The sequence below is a fragment of the Calidris pugnax genome, unplaced genomic scaffold, assembly GCF_001431845.1.
Source record: "Calidris pugnax isolate Ruff unplaced genomic scaffold, ASM143184v1 scaffold17, whole genome shotgun sequence".
Classification (NCBI taxonomy): Eukaryota; Metazoa; Chordata; class Aves; order Charadriiformes; family Scolopacidae; genus Calidris; species Calidris pugnax.
In genome coordinates, this window is record NW_015090794.1 from 2326268 (window position 1) to 2342168 (window position 15901).

Here is a 15901-nt window from a genome sequence, read left to right on the forward strand (position 1 = left end):
AGCTTTTCTTGACCATTCATTGTAATAAAGGGGCTTTGAGAGAATTCAGCTGCTGAATAGCTGTTGGCTTCACAGAGGGAACGTGCTGCAAACCCTGGTGCAGGATTCCTGAACAAACCCCAACTGTTCTGGTTTGGTAGGTGAGGATTCAATCTTTGACTTTCTTGTCCTTTGGGTATGTTCTGGTTTTACTTATTTCTTTTAAGCCAAAACCTCCTGACTGCGTGCACTTGGCTGTGCCATAGTGTATTCTTTTCATCTGATCAGCGTGGGTTTCCAGAGAGAAAACTCACCAGAAAACTGAAGCTGGCTTTTAGCTGTATCGTGGACTTCAAAGCGATCAGCACAGAAAGGATAATTGGAAAGAAAATCCCTTCCAGGTTATAATTATTTGTCCCAGGAACCGGAGTTCCTTAGCGATGATACATATTTTCCCTTTTGTTTTCCTAGTGCCATGGGAACCTGGCAGTAGATCTCCTCCCCTGGTATGTGCAGTCTATACCTGAACCTCCGCGCAGGGGGGATGGAGGAATCACAACATTGGATTCAAACCAGTGATCCATCAAGACTTGCTTCCAGCAGTACCAGAGCCAGCTGTTTCAAAGGAAAACAGAGCGCTCGGCAGTAGGCAGGTTATCGGTTTCGCAGGGAAGGCATCCCTCCGACCGCTCCCGGCAGCCAGGGATTGTTCTCTGCATTCAGCCTTTTTTTGTTTCAAGCCTTTAAAGCTGCTTTCTTTTCTTCCACTGAGAATTCCTTGAGTGGGAACTCGGAGCCCTTGCGGAGCACAGTGCTGTGCCCAAATGCAATATGTAGCACCAATACTAAAGGATCGTATCATCAGCTGTCCTTGGCCTCTCCAGTTCCTTGTCTGCTCCCAGCTCTGTTCTTTGGTGTCTCTTTCCATAGTCCCATTTAATTTATGAGTTCTTTATGTGGCACGTGGTTTTCGGACTTGCAGAATGTGTAGCTATTTTTCTCCTCCTGTCGTTGTGGCCAGCCTAAATCCTGCTGATCTTTGTCTAAATTTATTGAGGACCATCATTGACCCTACTTCTAATAATCTGTCAGGGGAAAATGGGGTGAATTCCCACTGTGGGAGGTGAGTCCAGAGAAGCTGTTAAACCTGCTGTTGGGTTGCCTTGGAGTCCAGCACCAACCCAAGCTGTGCCTGCAGAGGAGGACAGTGAGGAATCCTGGGAAGCCACTGCCATCTCATGGCCATGAACCACTCCAGATGCTTATTCCCCTCAGCTCATCAAGATCTGTGTCAGATCTTATGGCTGTTGGCCATTGGGAATATTTTGAGGGATGGCTTGAGATGTTAAGAAGTCCAGTCCTGTGGTTACCCATCTCCAGAGACAACACACACGTCACTGGCAGGCAGCATGTGAGGTGTTTGCATGTTCTCCTTGCCTTGGTGGCCACGGTTGAGACATGCCGTGAGTTCATAAGAACACAGATGAAATTATTTTTGTTACTTTAAGACAGAGTAATTAAATACAGTATATACGGATCCCTCAAAATGACAGCCGCCCACAGAGCTAAAAACAGGAAATCCATTAACTTCATTATTTAAAAAATAAAATAAAAATCCTCCCAACTGATTCCTCTGTCACTTAAAGTTCTGCATGGAAGGAGGGCTAATTTAACGCTGCATTAACTCACTGTTATCACCCTCCTGTTACCTAAGTAGTTTCTAATGACTACCCTGGAGAGCACTTGGAAGCTTTTAAAAGTTTTTATGCTAAATTTTTTTTTTCTGTGTGGTTTATACTTTAAGAACAAAAGTTATTGATAACATTTTTCCAAATCTTCCAACAACATCAAGAACTATTCTGTTGGCTGCAGAAACGTGAAGTATCACCAGCCTCTTATCTCTTTGGCAAACGAGAAATATGAAACATTTAATATAGGTGCAGGTTGGGGAAAATGGGTATGGCAGAGTTTGACTGTGGGGAGCTAGCTCAGATCTTGGGCTCGTTGGAGTTTGGGGCAGCAGTGTGTCCTGGGGGTGAGAGTGGAGGAGTGGGATAATCTGCCCTTACCCAGGACAGGGTGCCCAAGGGAACTCTGTCCTTCAGCCCTCTGAGCTTTGGCTTTCATTGCTCTGAAAAGACTCAAGACCCCTTGGGGCAGGTAGCTTGTGAGACATATCTCTTTGTTCTGGGATCCGTAAGTGAAAGGCACAACCAAACTGAGAAGCAATAAATCATTGTCTTTCCACATTGTCTTTTCCTCAGAGCTGTGGTGGACCCGTTTCTTCTTTTTTAAGCATCTCTCCATCTTTCTCTGTCCTAATTCAGATATGCTTCTGAGGTCAGCATCTGCTGCACTTGGAATTTTTGGAATTTTTTTCGGGTGAATTCAAAATGAAGCATTCTTGTTGCTCTGCAGTGTTTTCAAGTCTTAAAGTTGAAAATTTCTGCTTTCCAGCAGTCGAAGAGAGCTTTGCTGTGCTCCTCTGGTGTGTGCAATGCCGGTGCCTGGGCTTGAATTTCCCCCTGATTGAAGACCTAAATTATTTCAAAGTTAAGCCTTGCACGTGTGCTCTGCCTGGTGATGGAGGAGATTCAGGACTGCTCTTTGACATTATTAACAGAGTTTCCGTGTTTACAGACTGACTGTGTGACTGTGGAGAGACTTGATCTTTCCATTAGGAATCACCAGGAATCCTGTCCATTGGGAGCCCTTGGAAACTTTTAAAACTTGACACAAACTTGAATATTTCTTGCATGTGCTCTTTGTGTCTCTACTTCTTACCGATATTTGAAAGCTAGAGAGCAAGGGGAATGAGTCTGTCCCCCTGATGGGTTTGTTGTCCTTCTGGAAAGGGAAAAATAACTGGGAAAAAAGGCAGAAAGGGAGAAAGTCACAGAGGAAGAACAGCTGCTGGTGATGCCTTGTGGAGCAACCAGTGCTTCTGGGGTGAAGAGCATGGCTGATCATGGTGTGAACTTCTGCACAGCAAGTTCAAGCGATTCATTGAACCTTCTCTGCTTTCCAAGGGTTTCTTTCCTCTGGAATTTAAGCCATTAGCATCTAGCTATTGCTCTCTCTTTAAGCCTGGGATGGCACAGTAGTGGATGGATCCTGCTCACTGGGTTTTTAGTGTTATTTTCAGCACTGTGATGCTCTTCCTCAGGTCTGCCTGCTGAACACGCTCTCCTGGTGCTTGTCCTCAGCAGAGAGGAAAACACAGTACCTTTCAATAGGTGGTCACCAAGACATGTGAAACTCCTCCTGAAAGCCAAACCCAATTGAAACTGGTGATAATTTTGCCATGGGTTTTAGTGTGGCCAGTTTTTCATGCTGGAGATCAAAACTTACTAGAGGACATGTTAGCAAGATGCTTCAAAACGATGCAGCTCTTTTTAGGACAGGTAGAAGCTTTGCTTTCCTTTGAGGGAGTTGTTTCTGTGAATGATGAAAGTTGTAATGATTTACAGAATATTTTGGTTTTTAAAAAGATTAAGGAAAAAGCAGAAACATTTATTTTCCATCAGTGGGTTGTTTTTTTAGGTGGTTTTTTTTTTTTGAGATTTGTTTTTCATAGTTGGAAAAGAGAGCTAGGTTTGACCTGAATTTCCATCAGTGGGTTGTTTTTTTGGATGGTTGGTTATTTTTTGAGGTTTGTTTTTTGTAGTTGGAAAAGAGAGCTAGGTTTGACCTGGGCCTTCTCCTTTAATGCAATAGGTACTTGTTAAAAGAAATATTGATGTATAGGTACAGTTCTGAGCATTTTCTAATATGATCTGCATTCCTACAAGTGGGAGATGGGCACAGATGGCGGGGTGAAGGAGACTGGGATGGGGAAGGTGATGGGATGAGCGGTGGGTGCAGAAGCAAAGAGCAGCCCAGCACCCATGGGAGCAGGAAAACCCCTAATTGTGAGCCTATTGCTCAGTGCCAGACACGGGTCCCTCTGCATTGGTTGAACCACACGTGGTCGTTGCAATGAGCATTTGCAGACTAAAGTCTTTGGTCAGAATATCCTGTGGTCATCGGCATAACTCATGCTATTTTCAACAGGTGTTTTAACGCTATAGCTGAAATTATATCATACTGGATTTCAGGGAGGTAGGGAGGAGAGGCTCAGGAGCAGTTAATCTAATTCCAGCCTAAGTCGGTCCGTATTGGGTATCTCCCTGGCCGTGGCTGCCGGGGTGTCTGACACACAATATTCATAGGGGGACAGCTGCACTGCCCGCTCCGCTGCGCTGCCCGCCCAGAGCTGTAAAACGCCTGCACGTTGGGGAAGCATTTGTCTGTGCCATGCAAACGGGCTCCCTGTAAATTTTATGTGTGGATACGAAGAGAGACAGCGTGCTGTTTCACCTTATCTCATATTTTAGTAAGGGGGATTAATAAAAATAAATTAGCCGAGCTATTTCTAACATAGCTAGGTATGGCTTTTGATTTTGACCAGGTGATTAATTGAAAATAAGAAACTTCATTATCTTTGGATCTGACTATTTTGTATTTAGTTCTGAAGCCTTTTGCCCTTCTCTGCCTTATTGCTTTCTCCCCATTTCTGGCCAGAAAACTGGTTTGGGATGCAGGGAGGCTGAAGGTGCAGCGTGCAGGGCTGGGTGGGAAGGGTCTGTGCTGGTTTTTCCCTGTAGCCGTGGACAAGCTGTGATAACTTGGCTGTTTTTTTCATCAGGTATTTGATGCTAAATAATAAAGATGAAAATTGGAAACCGTAATGATATAATGCTATATAATCTATATTCCATTAGAAATAATACTCTCTATAGGGAGCCATAATGGGGCTGCTTTGGACTTTTCTGGAGACGGTTCATACCAAATTGACTTTTTTTTTCTTTTTTTTTACATGCTAAGCACCAGTAATGTTTTCTACAGCACATCAGATGTTCCTGCCAACGCGTACGGTCTCTGCCGAAGGACGCGGTGAGGACGCGCGGTGCCGGCTTTCCCAGTTCTTCTTTCAAGCAGCAAATGGGTTTTGACTCTAGAGATCGCTTGACGTTGAGCTAAGTTTCCTAGCTGAAAATTTAAACTATGGGAGGTTTTGTATAATTTCGAGGAAGAAAACCATTTGAAAACCCTAAAAGGAAAACGGGAAAGCTTTTTTTTTTTTGGTTTTGTTTTTGTTTCCTCTCCTTCCCTGTCTTTCCTGCCCCCCCCCGGCACATCCTCCCCACTTTTCTTCCTCCCCTGCCCCGGCAGAGACCTCTAGAAAATGCCAAACTATGGAATTTGCCGCATCAAGTTTGGAGCATGTAACAAACATTCGAAACGCGTGTGGGGCAAGTGCAGCCGCCATTGGCAGTTTATTTTATTTCAATTTTTTTTTTTTCCACCCCCCCCCAAAAAAAAAAAAAACCCACCCCGTGGCTCCCTCTCCGGCTGCGCGGGAGATAACAATGGGGCGCTTTGTGCCGCTCTGCAGCTGCTGAAATTTGACTAGATCCAACTGAAGAAAACAGGAGCAGGTGGGTCAACAACGTGACCCTTTCGTTCCCAGCAGTATCAGTGTGCGCCGGGGCCGGGGGGACCGGGGTGGAGGTGAGCCCCAAGATTTAGCACAGGCAATGAGGGTGTGTTGGTTGGCGCTTTGAGGATGGGAGCTGCCTTTGGGAGGAAGCCCTGATGCCTCTAAGTATCATGCTGCCTTTTGTAAAATGGGTTTCACTCCAGAAATGCTAGGATTGGGAAATGTCACTGTACGTGATGAACTGGTGGTGTTACAGACCAGAGATCTTTGCTCCATTACTAGTGCTTTGATTCCCATACTACTTTCTTGGTTTGTGTCATACTCCATGGTGGCCACATGGATGCTCCCAAAGCTCCCAATGCCCAGCCCGTGCCCTCCCCTTCCACAGCCCCAAAATGGGGAATCATTTGGTTCCCCCTCTATATCCCCCCAGGTCATGGAGATGACTCCCTGCATGTCCATGTTTTTGTGGTGCTAGAACTGTCCTAGAAACATGTCGAGGGTGGGAAGTCTGCAGCTTGGAGGAGGGTTAGGTACATGGTTCCATGGTTCCCAGTATGTTTGGTGGAAATGGGAGATGCTCCTTTGCCTGGCACTGCTGCATCAGCAAATGCATCTCATCAGCACTGCCCACTCGATAGCAAGAGGAAGACAATAAGGATACAGAGAAAAACACCATTATTACTTAACGGATGGATCAACAAAGTACCAGTGGTTTCTGAGGGGTTCCCTGTCAAGGTGTGATGAGTTGATTGATTCCTTGAAGCTGTCACAGTGTGTTTGGGCTTTGTGAGCCTCAGAAGTGATGTTAAAAGGTGGCAGTGCTCAGTTCAGCAGACATATGGTTACGGCCTCAAACCTTTCTAAGATTGCAAGGGATTTTGAGTCTGAGGCTTTTAAGGGGTGGACGTGAACAACTGTTTGTAAGTCAGCAGTTAGAAACGCAAGGTTTCTGTTGATGGATCTTGTAATCTTGCTTTCCAATATCAACTTACAATAAAACGAATGTGAGATGGAGCAGAGCTCCCCCCTTTTACGCCGTACTGTGGATACAGTTGTGGTGTTAAACAACATGTTCATGTCCTTGAAAGTCTTTGTGATTTTGCTATAAATTTTAGTAAAAAATATGACCCACGTAAGCATCTTGGATGATCCCACCATCACGAGTGCTTGCACTGCTTATGGAGTAGCATCAAGCAGTTCTTTATTTGCACAAGATGAAGCCTGTAAGAGGAATAACCAGTTACAGTCAGGATGAGATCCATGCCAAATGGGGAAGGGGAGAGCAGTGATGACTTTGGCAGTGGGTCGGGAGGGCTGCTGCAGGGAAGGGTCCAGTGCGAGGAACTGCTTGGGGTGGAAGGAAGATGGATGGAGGCTGGAGAGGAGCTTCCACTGCTGAGGGCAGGGTATGTGACTGTTTGGGTGATGTCTGCTGGTATAGAAAATTGATCTGCATGACCACATTACCAGCTGTGGAGACTCAGTCCACCAGGAAGAGGGTCGTTAATAAATCAGAGGCTCTCTGCGCATACCTGCATCTTAAACTTGGGTTTTTAGCAGGAGCTTGCTGTGATTTGATGTGAAGGTCAGTAGCAGGACAAAGTACAGCACAGCACCTCGGCAGCGCTAGCAAATCTGCCCGTTGCATCCACGGGTGCTAGTTGGACAGGATTTAGCCCCAAGCCGAGGAGGTTTGGAGGGAGACCTCTGAAATGGTGTTGTGACCATAGTTTGTCCTTGGCTGCACTTGCAGTTAAACCCCGTTTGGTGCCGGCGGAGCTGCCAGCCCCCCCTTGTCAGCAGTGGGTAATTTAAGAGGTTTCTCCCAACAGCTGGCAGGGGGGTTTGCTCCCGTCCTCCCCTCCCGCCGCCGCGCTGGGCTCTCCCCCTCCCTGGCACCGACCGCCTCGCATTAATGCTGTTGGACTCGGAGCCGGGTGGTGGCGGTGCCAGGATTCAAACCCATGGCTTTGGAAGAAGAAGCACAGGTGCAGGCTGAACTCCTGATCCTTGGAGGCCAGCAGATAGCGGGAAGGCTCCAGCTCCACTCCGGAGTGCCGGCCACACACCCTTGTGAACGCACGAGGAGTGTGTCACGAGGGATCGTATGGTCCTTCGGTGCCCCTTCCCTCCGCGCAGGCGTACACCTCCGGAGGAGTTCTGCTTAAAAATAAAATTAAAATAATAAAAAAATGGCACTGTGTCCTTGGTGAGAGGCGATGAGGGATGTAAAGGCTGTTTGGGGATGTAGGGGCACCCGCCTTCCTGCTCAGCCATCCAGCCGCATCCTATAGGGCTGCAGGGGAACACAGCGATTAACATATGAAAACGCTGATAACAGTGGGATTCTTGTGCGGGCAGAAACGAAGGAGATATACTACCATTTTGGTGCCAGTTAGACCCATAACTGCTATTTGTGGCTGGGTTTAGTAACAATTAACCTTTCACATTTTGTATCGGCCATTGCTTTCCTGGTGCAGCTGCTTTTATAACAATATACTTTGCTTCTCCTCTCAGAAGCGCCAGATTTGGCAGTCGGGGTATCTGTTTTAGAAACCACAGGATGTATGGAGGGAGAAATGAGGATTTTTTTAAATAGCTATTTGACGTATAAGAATCTTCTTGAGGGGATAAAAAAAATGTATTTCGATTTAAGGGACCTTGTGCATATTAAGATAAAAAAAGGAGATTGCGTGACTGCTACTTAAAGTATTTTAAGGCAAATTCAACGTAGCTTTGCTTGTGTGACAGCATCAAGTCATGGCTTTGAAAAAATCTTGACCTGGTGTGCAATCAGATGTCTCAGACTGGAGCTGGAAGGAATTAATCCCTTTGGTAGGGGTTTCCCTGCCTGTTTGGGCTGGCTGAAGGGAGGTGTTATGGACCCTAACCTTTGTTGCTGCCATTTGAAAACCAGTAAAATGCCTTTCTCTTGAGAAGGAACATGGCTACAAGTGACCTGTGGGCACTATCTGGTTTAATTTACCTAGGCAAGTAGATGGGAATATCAGCATCTTAAATGGCTCCAATGCATCTCAGAAATATTTGAAAATAAGAGTGTGTAATAGGAGGTAGGACAAAGTTGGAGAAATTTGGTTTTGGCATTAGTATATTGTTACTTGAAAATGTAGTGGAGGTTGGTCTTCACCTGTCAAAACAGAACTGCTGTGTTCTGGCTCTTCCAGAATAATCATTTCAATATTTATACTTTACGCTGTGCTGGAAAAAGAAAATGCAAAATGCAGATTTGCATGAAGCGGGTTATAGTCTGACTTCTCCAAAGCATCTGGTATTGCAGGTAACAGGTTCACTGGGTGGTTACAGGTTGTGCTTTGATCTCAGCTCTGCTGGTATTTAATCTAAAGTAATTTTGTTAACTCTGGCAATGTGTAAAACTGGCTTGATGGACGACTTGGACTTCTTTAATTATGATTTTTCTTTGCAATTAAAAAAAATACAAAGCTTCTGGTTGCGCGTTAACGTTGATGATGAATGAGACTTAATGTGATTTCAATCATTGTCTTTTGAAGATAAAAACTGCCCCATTTTGGCACAAATCCAGTAAAGTCAGTTGGACTCTGCAATTGCTTGTTCCATCCATGATCTGCAGGAATCAGTTGTGTGCCTGGGTCACCTTGCTACTTCCCAAGGTGCTTAAATCACATTTTCCTTTGCGTTATAGAAATTTGTTGGGTTTTTTCTTTTCATGCTGGATAAGATAACTATGTAAGTAACAAAAGTGTCAGTGTGCAGGCTTAGAGAAGAACAGCACACTCTGATGCACCAAAGTGTCCCCTTCTTTGAAGTCCCCTTTTTTGGAGATTTTCAAGCCCCGCCTGGATGCAGTCCTGAGTGGCATGATCTGACATGCTCTGGGTGGTCCTGCTTTAGCAGGGGAGTTGGACTAGATGATCTCTGTGGTCCCTTCCAACTCTAAAAATTCAGAGAAATTCAGTGAAATTCAGTGAAACATAGATGCCCATCATTCACCCTGTAGCATCTGAATTCGCGTTGTGTGTGAAGTGTGTGTTAGAACAGAGTTAGGTACCTAAATTCTAAGTTCCCCTGGATTAAACTTAAAAAGCATTACAGGGTTTTTTCTCTTCTTGGGCATTAAAAATTTGTGAGAAGATAACTTACAGGACTTGTCCAATAACTATTTTCTTTTTTCTTTTTCTCACATGTTGGCACTCCAGGATGGGAATCGCAGCTCCTGGAAACAGGGTTCCTGGGGATATTCCTCTGCCCTCTCTGGACCCTGTCCCGCCTGCCCCAGCACACTCCTCCTTCCAGCATCGTCATCTGGGGCTTTCGGTGGCTGATTTTCAGGATCATGCTTGGAGCGGTAAGTGGGACTTCAAATTTTTGCTTTTTTGAGGTGACAGCAAAAGGAGTGTCTCATCCTGGTGGAAAACCTGCCCCTGGTCCAACACGTGGGAGTCCTCTGGTTTAGGATTTTTTCTGGTTATATGGAAGGAGTGTGCAGCAGGAAATGCTTCATGCTCTGGTTCACAAAAATCTTTCAACTTACTATTAGGGTTTATTTTAAGGAGGACAAACACAGGAGTAAGAAGATCTGTGTTGATATGTTGGTGCTGCTCTTGTGATTGGTTGTTGAAAAGGAATGAAAGTGAAGGTTGAGACTTGAGCATTGTGGCTTTTTGATAAAATGGTTGGGAGTCCAGTGGGTAATTCCCAGCAGCCAGGAGCTTTACCCTGAGTTATTATTTCTTTGTGTGTTTTTTAGTGAAATGTCATTCTCTGCTCTGTGTTTTCTAAGAGAACAATTGCTGCATTACTGTCCCTGCGCCAGTGGAAATTCCCAGGTAGCTTGTAAAATAATCCATCAGGAACTGACACATCTTTGTTAAAATAAAGGTGTGTCAGGGGCGTTATCCTGTCATCTCGATATGCATTTTGGACATTTCAAAATATGCCAAAACTAAGCCAAGGATCATTGCTGTAGAAGGTGATTGCAGGCAGGTGGGACATTCCTGTGTCCATTTGCTCCAAAACTCTTCTCTTGCCCCAACTCTTAAAGTGCTTGAATCTGTAGTCGATCTCAATAAGCTCTTAATTATCCTCCTGCTCTTAAAAAAAATAAAGACAAACTTTTTTTTTGTGTTAACCTGTTTTCAAGACGGCTTTCTTAGTGGAAAACGTTATTGCAGTAGATATTCTTGGAAAATGTGTGCTGTAGGCGTGTTGCATCAAAGGGCAGCTTCCCAGCCCATGGCAGTTCAGCAAATTGAGCTTAAAAGACCAGAAAATGTTGCTTTTTCATATGTGTCATGCAAGTGGTATTTCAAAACTCACTCTTTGATGTTGCATTCATTTCTTTGCCATAGCTATTGTGTAGCATTGCTAAATTTTGCTCAGCTTCCTAAAGCTACAATTCTTGCTCGTTATTAATTCCTGCAATTCTTGTTCATTATTAATTAACTAGGTGTGGTCCTGCTGTGGGGCACTACAGATGGACAAAATGACTCCAGAAGGTCCACTCCAGCACAGCTTTCTATGATGCTACACAATATCTGCATATATAGATAATCCCATAGATTTTAATGCAACTGCTCATTGAAAATATTCAGTACATGTTTATGGGACAAAGTCACCTTTGTAACGCCCTTGAAATGCCATAAAGCTTTTGGTTGGAGATCAGGTAAATGATGCTGTTCTGGCATCCTACCATACTGCTCCCGTGCTATACCCTGGGATGGAGGCTACTGGGTGCATCTGTGATTGCAACGTTACTTTATGTGATAGAAATTCCATCTTTTAGGAAGCTCTTGTAGAGAGAGGATCTTGTCTGACACTCCCCAGGATGGGAGTGGGAGATGGAGCTAATGGGAAGATCTCTATGCTGGGCTGAATGCACAGTGTCGGGAAACTCATGGCAAATAAGCTGTTGCAATTAAGTTGGTGAGTGCAAAATTATTTAGGCTCTTGTGATCTGTTTCATGGAGTGTTGTGATAGAAATTCCATCTTTTAGGAAGCTCTTGTAGAGAGAGGATCTTGTCTGACACTCCCCAGGATGGGAGTGGGAGATGGAGCTAATGGGAAGATCTCTATGCTGGGCTGAATGCACAGTGTCGGGAAACTCATGGCAAATAAGCTGTTGCAATTAAGTTGGTGAGTGCAAAATTATTTAGGCTCTTGTGATCTGTTTCATGGAGTATTTTCCTGGGACAGCTGAAAAATTGCTAAGAGAAAAAATGCTGGAATGGTTCTTGGCAAAACTGCTGATAGGAAAGGAATTGAAATGGGAGTCTTTGTGGAGCTTGGTGCTGTTTATGGGAAGATGATGTTGAAGGGAAGTGTGATAGTCAAGTGCAGTGAATGGCTTTGGAGAGAATAATGGAATATGACTCTTAAAAACAGCCTGCCTTAAACCAACAGTTTGTAAATCTGTGTGTGGGGTCTGCTGCGGTGTCAGAGCCTACAGCCTGGAGGAGCCATCAGGGAGCTTCAGGGCTGGCACCACAGCAGGTTCTTACTGCGTTGAGTCACTGTCCTCATGGCACCAGGGCTTGGTCTGTGACGGTCCTTATTGCTCAGTGTCACTTCTGCACGAGATGGCCCCTTGACTTGCTGCTGGCTCTGTGCAGAACACCTTGGGGACAATAATTGGCAGTCCATGTGAACATCACAGATGATTAACTTGGTCCAGTGGAAGGCGTCCCTGCTCATGGAAAGGGCTTTGGAACAAGATGATCTTTAAGATCCCTTCCTCCTTGGGGACAATAATTGGCAGTCCACGTGAACATCACAGATGATGAGCTTGGGCTAGTGGAAGGCGTCCCTGCTCATGGCAGGGGGGTTGGAACAAGATGATCTTTAAGGTCCCTTCCAACTCAAACCATTCTATGATGAGATGCGAATCTCCATGCAGTTGATCCAACAGCTATGAAGGGTATGTTGTTGGTCTAGTGAGAATGATTCTGATGAAACTTTCCTGGATGAGAAATTGAGGGTGATTTTGGTATTAACTTTGTCTGTTTTTCTTGGTGCTTTCCTATTTCTCACATCAACTTGGTTAAAATGAAGAGTTCTGCTGAAACTTTCTTGGATGAGAAATTAAGGGTGATTTTGATATTAAGTTTGTCTGTTTTTCCTTGGTGCTTTCCAATTTCTCACATCAACTTGGTTAAAATGAAGAGCAGTTGATCCAACAGCTATGAAGGGTATGTTGTTGGTCTAGTGAGAATGGTTCTGCTGAAACTTTCTTGGATGAGAAATTAAGGGTGATTTTGATATTAAGTTTGTCTGTTTTTCCTTGGTGCTTTCCAATTTCTCACATCAACTTGGTTAAAATGAAGATCTTTCAAAGTTGGCTGAAGACATCTACCCTCGAACTGGCTGTAGCCATGTGTCTCCAAGCCATGGGATAGGTTGGGGAGGTCCCAGTCCCAAGGGAGGGCAGCTGCTCTTTGCCTGACAAAGGAGATATCTGTAAGCTTAAAGCAGCACATAAAACTTCACGCACCATCCACTACTGCTGCGTGGTTTTTACAGTAGTTTTGAAGTATTTTAAGCAACTGTTCAGGGAACACAGTTGAAGGCTGCTAACCTGCCAGAAATATCCATCCATGTTTTATAACAAATTAAATTTCCTGTCCGCTCCTGTAAGCACAGAATGATAAGGACTTTAGTAGCTGGCCTGCATGGTTTCTTCATTATATTTTTGAGGGCAGTAGAGGTCTAAGTTGTGAAAGATTTGTGAGTGTGGTAACAGTGCTGGCTGGCCTTTAATGACAGTCATGGGTGTGGGTCATCTTGGGGGTCCCAGTCTCTGCAGGACCCCTGTGCAAGGATTCGAGAGGAGCTGAGGATGTTCACTGTCTGGTGGGATTAGATCCCACGATGTCACCAGTCAGTCCTGACTTGAAGTCCAAGAGGCAAGTTACCTTAAATGCAAGACTTCGCTTTGACTGCAAAGCTTGAGGAAGCATGGTTGTAGGGTTTGGGGTTTTTTTGGGGGGGGTGGGTTTGATTATTTTTGGGCCATTTATCACCAACGATGTTTTCACCAAACGTCACCTTTGTCCCTGGTGGATGGAGACTGACTCCTGTGGTCTTGATGCTTCTCAGCTTCTATAATGCTTCTTCTCGGTTGTGATGCTGATTATAGAAAGAATCAACAGTCTTTGACACCAAATGTAGGGAAACAGCTAATTTTCTTAACAAGTTACATGATCCCCAAGTTTGCATCCTGCTTTCCTTTTAAAATGGGAGTCTGACTGAGCTTTGCTCTGTTCCTGCTAATTTGTAATATATATTCTGAATTATGGGACAGGTTGGATACAAAGGAAAACCATGCTCGCCAGACATCTTTGTTACTGTTATCTCTGTGCTGCTTGTTGATTTTTGTCTGGAGAGTAATAACTCTCCTGTTATTTTAGGGAGAGCCCTCTGCAGAAGAGATGCCGCCCCACGAGCCCCTTGTCTGTCTGGGTTACTGATATATAAGTAACAGGCATGGGAGAGGAAAACATGGAAAGGTCATTAAATGGGGATCTATACAAGCAAGTGGAAATCAGTGATTGATGGTATCTTTAATGTTTTGGGGCCCAAACACATGTACGTTTCCTTCTCAGCCGGGGTAATGACGCTTGCAGGCACCGGGAAGCTGGTTTAATGCGTGAAACCGAAGTATCCTCCTGGAGCCCAGGTGCACCTGCTCCCAGGCCATCTTTGATTTCTCCCCTAATCTGGGCAGGAGCTGAAGCATCTGCACAAATGTGGGCTGAAGGAAGTTTTTCCCAGGGGTGGGATCAGCAATGGTTACATCTTACGCAGAAAGTAAGTTTGACTTCCCCGCGTGGTTCTCCAGGGACTCTTCTATCTGGTTGGGGTAAGGCTTTCCTTGTAAAATGCCATCCTCAAAGCAGTGTTTCCTTGGGCCAGCTTGGATTTTCTCACCTTGTCATCCTCAAAGCCAACAGTGTTCCCTTGGGCCAGCTTGGATTTTCTCACCTTGTGCTGGATGTTAGGTGAGCAATGCCATCTGTGGGTTTGAGACGCACCTTAGATGGGCAGGCTCGTCTCTCTTCTGCAACTTGGTGGCTCCCAGTGAAGACTTCAGGTTCTTGTCCCATAGCTCTCCTGTTTTCTGCAGTCGGTTCCTGGATCATGAGCATTACATGGGGGTGGACTTCACTTGTCTGCCCCCTTTTTTTCCTATTCAGCTTATTGTATTTGGGAACTTTTTCTATGCAGAGCTCTAGCAACCAGAGATTTGCATTGAAGCACTAGGAAGTCCAACAAATTGAATGCTGATGCTCATTGCAGCCCCTCTTGTATCAGCCTGTGAAGGTGCAGAAGATCAAGCCCAGTAAGCTGCTGGATACAAAATAAACGTGACTGTAAAGAAGGGAGGCTAGACTTTAGGATGTTATTTCCTAACCCACATTGGCATGATTGTTGCTAATGGTCTCCCCAGAGCGCTTTAACATCATCTGAAAAGCTTCCTATATCCTATCAACCCACATGCTTGGTTGCAACCTCCTTGTTAAGGAGCATTGGAGGAGCAGTATGTCTTTATACTTTCTACCAGAAAATCATAGAAGTCCACAGAGCTGGTGGACAATGTCTGAACACCACATGAAGCTCGCGGCTGCACTGTGCCTGTTCCTCTGCTTTGCTGTGTCTTTATACTTTCTACCAGAAAACCATAGAAGTCCACAGAGCTGGTGGACAATGTCTGAGCAGCACATGAAGCTCATGGCTGCACTGTGCCTGTTCCTCTGCTTTGCTGCTGCCTTTTCTTTTTCTCCTCCTCGGGAGTTGGATATTGCTCCTGATGCTCAGTAGGTGTCTCTGTGTTAATACCTCTCCTTCTCAGGAGTTGGATATTGCTCCTGATGCTCAGTAGCATCCCCAGCGTGGTCCTGTTTCCTCCTCTCTGAGTCTTAACCAGGTGTTTGCTGCTGAAGCGTGTGAGCACCGTCGTCCAGCTCTGGACTGGTGCAGTGGAGCTTTGCTGTTTCTTGGCTAATCCTCCCCTAAAACATCATGTTCAGATCTTGCTTCATTGTGCATGCCTTCCCTGGGGCTGGCTGGGCTTGCTCAGGGGAGATGCAGCACATGAGAAGTAAAATAATCCCGGCTGCGTGCTCGGAGGAGGTGAGGAGCACAGGCAGGCTCTGCTTCTGGGGTTTGATTGGCAGCAAGTGCTGGGCTGATCTACACCACATGAAGCTCGCGGCTGCACTGTGCCTGTTCCTCTGCTTTGCTGCTGCCTTTTCTTTTTCTCCTCCTCGGGAGTTGGATATTGCTCCTGATGCTCAGTAGCATCCCCAGCGTGGTCCTGTTTCCTCCTCTCTTAGTCTTAACCAGGTGTTTGCTGCTGAAGCGTGTGAGCACCGTCGTCCAGCTCTGGACTGGTGCAGTGGAGCTTTGCTGTTTCTTGGCTAATCCTCCCCTAAAACATCATG

At 45.3% G+C, this 15901-nt stretch overlaps 1 protein-coding gene across 1 annotated transcript in view; it reads left to right on the top strand.

The window, feature by feature from the left end:
* Nucleotides 1-15901, top strand: part of LOC106884646 (lipase maturation factor 1-like) — a 96553-nt gene that overhangs the window by 62833 nt on the left and 17819 nt on the right. The window contains exon 6 of the mRNA XM_014936168.1: nt 9661-9809. Within this exon, the coding sequence (XP_014791654.1) occupies nt 9661-9809 (149 nt within the window). The remainder of the gene's footprint in view (nt 1-9660; nt 9810-15901) is intronic.